General features: G+C 37.3%; 1 protein-coding gene across 1 annotated transcript; it reads left to right on the forward strand.

Annotated features, from left to right (window-relative positions):
• The first annotated feature begins 3,879 nt into the window (after positions 1-3,879).
• LOC147510628 (uncharacterized) lies at positions 3,880-4,752 on the forward strand. Its single transcript, XM_086598201.1, has 2 exons — positions 3,880-4,104; positions 4,237-4,752. Exons 1-2 carry the CDS (start codon positions 3,880-3,882, stop codon positions 4,750-4,752), a joined length of 741 nt encoding a protein of 246 aa, XP_086454327.1.
• Positions 4,753-5,684: the final 932 nt, after the last annotated feature.

Raw genomic sequence — 5,684 nt, forward strand, 5'->3', positions numbered from 1 at the left:
CCCACATGTGTGTAGGATTAGGCAAAGGAAATCCCGAAATCAAAGCTACCAAATTCTTACAGAATTCCATTGTCGTGTCGTTAACTACGATGGAGAATTTTTGTTCTCCATCTTGGTTACAATAGAATTTAACGTTATTGTAAAAATAAGCAGTAAGCTGAGGTGAATACAAGTTGTCGTCACTTACCAGTAGATGCCGCCATCCTAACTGCAATATCCTGTCGCGGAACTAACCTCCATAGGTCTCGCTTCCCAACAAGTCTTTGAAAAATTGCTCAGGTATGATTATAAGAGATGTCATCACAAAACTACTCTCTAGAAAAGCTGCAAACAATCCTGGAACAACCCACAAAAATCGAATTTTTCGCCTTTCTGGAGGTCGAGCCGGTGGCGCCAACCTATGCCTTGTTTGGGCGGTCGTCGCCAGTGCAAAATGGAGTAACAGGCGTGTCAATGCTAGGCGCGCTCACAATTTGTCTTGGGAGGGTGCAGGTCACGCTCCGTGTGTTCTGAGTAGGGTGAAGTGAAAAATAAAAGGAAAATTTGGAAGTTTAAGGTGAGAGATGAAAGTGAGATGTGTGGGTTTTGTGTGGAGAATGAAGGAAGTTTATATAGGGTTTTAGTTTCTAAAATGAATTAACAAGTTGCCAAAAAAATTTAAGGCAATTTCCGGAAACAAACTATTTCCAAAACCTAAAACGGAAACAACTCATATTCTTTATTCCAAAACAAACCTAATATCTTTTAGGTTGAATTTAGAATAGCAACTTCCTAACTCATTGAAATTTCATCATACCACAATATATAATCATAGCCATGCCAATATCGGCAACATTCCCAACACTCATCGCAAAATTACTTCTAAATTTGTGGATTATATAAAAACAATGCTAAAAGAAATAATACCACCCCTAAACAATTCGGGAAGGTGGGATTAACACAAAAAACATCGCATGCGTAGAAAAGAACCACATCAAATTAAAATCGAAATTCAAATACAATTAACTACCGAATTCAAATTTAACTACTGAAATTATCAACTTAACATCCGGACTAATAAAAACAATAAAAATTAACATCAAAACAACAAATTTTTCTAAACAGCTAGCCACGAGATGAAAATGGCCCCTGAGATGAAGATTGGGCCTGGGATGAAGATGGGCTCGAGCCATCCGTCCTTCGGTGATGACGCGCATGCCTCACAGACGCCTCCTCCTCAGAAGAACCCCACATGGGTGGCATGCGTTCTAGAATCTCTACTCGGAATTGGCGCTGTGCTTCCATCTCTGCCTTCATTTCTACCCAATGCGCATCCTGACGCTGGACAAGAGTCTCCATATTATACTGGAGATCCTTCCCACCATCGTTGAGCTATTCATAACTCGTCTGAAGGTTTTTTTTTTTTTTTTTTTTTTTTTTTTTCGAATTATAATCTGCCTAGCCCGTAAATCTTCACAAATACCATAAACGCAACGCAAGCCACTATGCAGCACTGACATGCATTCTAAATCAGAAGTACACCTCTCCAAGGCATTTTCATCCAAACATGTCATATCCTCCATTTCCTCATCCGAATCAACCACCCTATCCTCCGACAACTTCCAAGTCTTTTGGATACACTCCGTATAAATAATTGCATTTGAATGCAATTTTATCATAATATGAACATATTTTGTAACAGCTCTAAAAGACATCATGATCTTAGTGATCAATACCGGCAATGACGCCAAATGGCCGCTGCCATTTTAGTTCCGTTTAGAATTGTTTTCATTAGTATTTTTAGTCTTCCCAAAGTCCCATTAAACCCACCCACCCTTGTTTGCTTCTAACAGTGATTCTTTGGTTCAGAAACTAAAAATATTTCAAAGAACAAGCCTGAGCGCGACCCGCGCCCATACAAGGCTAACTTTGAGCCCCACCTACGCTGAAGCGCCTGGAACTCGAGTTGGACTTGAGTGCAACCCGCGCCCATACAAGGCTAACTTCAAGTGCCCCCTGCGCTAAAGCGCCTGGAACCCGAGTTGGACCTGAGCGCGACCTGCGCCGCCCTACCTAGGCTATTTATGAGCACAACCCGCGCCCTCTTATGGAAAAGCCCGATTTTTACTGGTTAGTTACAACTTCCATTACTTCAAGTTATTCAGTGTTTCTAACTTGTTACACACACTGAGCTCGCGTATACAAGACGTTATTCATAAGCGAAGCAATGAGGCATTAAGGAACTTCTTTCTTCCACTCCTCACATATCTTGTTAGAGGTTTATACTAGCATACCTATGAATAGTTTTACCTACGAATAAGCTACGAGACTCAAACGCAAGTAAAACTAAAACTGATTTACGCTTAATATTATCAAAGTTTTCTACTCTCGATGCTATTGCAATATAATTAGAATAGAAGATTCGTTCCACTCCTAGTTCTTTAGAGGTCTAAGTTAACTACGATTATCAGTCTATCAAGGTCAATGAGAGTAACGACAGAAATATACTACGATGGGAAACTACTAATCAATATGTGAATAACGAAATGACGGAATTCAAATACTAACTTGACAATAGAGAATGAATTAGGGGAATTCGATTCCACCTTGATTCGACTTAATCAACTAACAAAGAAATGTCGTAATCCAAATTTCAATGCTTTCACATAACAAACTGGTATTTCTAATCCCTAATTATTCATGACAATCTCTACCAAATAATAACTAGCATGTAAAGCAATCAAATCCATTCTCATGGTGAACTAATTACTTTCTAGAATTGAATAGATTATCACGACGATTTATAAGCTAACAAAATCAAGTTTTCATCAAGGCTTCCTCAAACCCCTCTAATAGAGATTTTAGCCTCGAGTCATTAAGCTATCATTTCTATATGAATTTAAGCAAGACATGATATAAAGATTATAAATTTACTAATTTGATCTAATCAAGGATTTACAACTGAATTAACAATTAAGAAATGATTAACAACTAATAACTGAATTTAGATCTAAGTAATTTAATAAACCAAAACTAAATTTATGAATAACTAACTACTTTTATTAATCTAATAAAGAATTATCAATGATTCAATAAACTAAATTAAAAACAAGTAAATCCCTAATTAAAAAATAGAGTCTAAGCTAATTTATTTCTGATCTAGGTCTAGCTAATGAGTTTCCTCCTTTCCTCCTTTCAAGAAGAGAAAAAGATCCTCAATTTCGTGCATGGGCCTGGAGCTATGTTTTGGGCTGGAAAATCGAGCCCAAAACCCAATTTCTTCAGTCCATAGAGGTTTTTTCAGCTGGATTTAACTTCAACAAACTTTTCATCAACTTTTGCTCCTCTGATTGGGTCAAGGTTTGGACCATTGGAAAGCTCTTTCTAAGACGGCCGTTTTGACATAAGGTAGGCCCAATTCCGAGGTATGAGTCCAGAGATACGATCTTTGGAAATTCTGCTAACTTTTATATGCTGTTTTTGCCCACGTTAACTTTGACTTTTCAGTTTTTACCGAGCTTTAAAAAGGTTTTTTCTCCTTGAATCTTGATCTTTAATCACAGAACTTCTTAGCAACCAACCCTTGCTCCTTTATCTCGCAAAAGTGACACATTTCTGCACATAATTGACTCCAATGCCTGAAATACATAAAAGCACGTAATTAGCATTAACCCTTATTTATTACTCGCATAATTGGTCTAAAAGTATTATTGTTAAGGGGTTAAAACTACAGTTTTGGGCTCTTATCACATACAACCACAACCATCTCAATCCATAATAAATGAGGTTTGAGCTGAAGAACAAGCACAAAATGTTACGGAGAGAGTATCTTATACGGATGCTATAAAGCAACAAATTAGGCAGCTAGTGGAATTCCAAGAGTTGCCTATTCCTGCAAAAATGGGGGAATACCCAGCTATCACCATACCGAAAAAGGCTTATGAGAAAGGTTTGGTTTACTGCAAACATTGTTTGGTGGAACAAATTGATCTGCAAAAAGTTTCACTTGATAAAGTTCGAACTTTAGCAAATCAAATATGGCAACCAACAGGTGAGTGGCTCATTACACCTATTGGTAAGGGGTTTCTATTTTTACGATTCTCGAATGCAAATGACCTGAATAGAGTTTGGGAAAAAAGATCTTGGGACTTTGATAAAAATCCTATTAGAATCAGCCAATGGACTCCAAACTTCAACCCCGACAGCCAAAGACAATCTCATGGCTTAGTATGGATTCGTTTACCTGGACTTGGATAGGAATACTGGGAGCCTGAATCCCTGATGTCCATTGCTCGTGGAGTGGGTTATCCAATGCAAATAGATGAGAAAACACTCAATCGAGATTATGGATACTATGCTAATATTTTGGTGGATATGGATCTGTCGGAGCCAATTCCGGATCAAATCTATGTTAAGGCTAAGAATTTCAACTTCGGGCAAACAATGGAGGTTGGGAAATTACTTAAAATGTGCACGCATTGCAAGATTGTAGGCCATTTGGTCACAGAGTGCAGGAAGCTCAAAAGGGATATGCAACATAACAATGATAAGGGGAACACGGATAAGGAGGTGGTTGTGGATGCCACTCCCCCTCAGGAACCTAATGGAGAAAACATATACAGAAGAAAAGGGAGGAAAAGAAACTCAGGTGAGAGCAGCAAGCAAGGAGAAACTATTTGGAGACTAAAAGATTCAGAGAAAATTAGAGGGGTAGCTATTCAGAATAGGTTTGAAGGGTTAGACGTAGTTAACCATGCCTCTTTTTGTGTGTGAGTTGGTATATGGATGATGTAGATAGATGATGGTTGTTGAACAAAATAGAAGCGTATCAAAACTTAATTATCCCTCAATAAGTAAAGGATGAGTAGGGTATCATTCTACTTTTAAGTGTATGTTTATATGAAGGACAAGACTGGAAAGGGGGTTTGAGGGATTAAAAACTATTATTATAGATATTATAGATTCTAATGGTAAACTAAATTAAATTAAACTAAACTAAACTATTGAGAATTTATAAGAGAAGGAATTCAAGAGATTAGAATCCACCAATACTTTTGATTCAATGATCTTTTGTTTCATGGTTGTTCTCACAAGTAGACTACAATTAGGCAATCGAGCGAGTGTCGATGCCCTCTTGGATAAAACATCGGTAACAAATAACTCTACTTAAGGTTGTTCCTATGTTCATGTTACTAGTATTTTCTTTCCTTTTATGTGAGTTTGGGCAGCTATTCAATAAATCACCATCTAAGGCAAACACAAGGAATACTTCCCTTACTCTAAAACACTATACAACTAGAAGAAAAGTAGAGAATAATAGTATAATATTCAATTACAATAAATAAAACCCTATTCTAGCATTATATTCAATTGCAATAAATAAAAACCTTAATCTATACTTCCATCCCCTAGTGTGGGCAATGAAACTAATAACTAAAAACATAAATAACTAACCTGATTGAAGAACACCATGAACCAAAAGAATCAACAAACCCTAAGCACCGGCTTCATCTTCTCCCTTGAAGGAGAAGATTAGCCTTCCATAAAGAAGGAAGAATACGAAGAACGAGAAGAAGAAGAGTCAAAGAACATAAGACTAGAAAGACTAATTTATTAAGACTCAGCTAGTTAAATGCCTCACTATCTAGAGACAAGAGTATAAGTGAATTGGCAAATTACATGAGGCACTTAGGTCCTCTATTTAT

This window comes from Coptis chinensis, chromosome 3 (genome assembly GCF_015680905.1).
Source record: "Coptis chinensis isolate HL-2020 chromosome 3, ASM1568090v1, whole genome shotgun sequence".
In the NCBI taxonomy this organism is placed as follows: Eukaryota; Viridiplantae; Streptophyta; class Magnoliopsida; order Ranunculales; family Ranunculaceae; genus Coptis; species Coptis chinensis.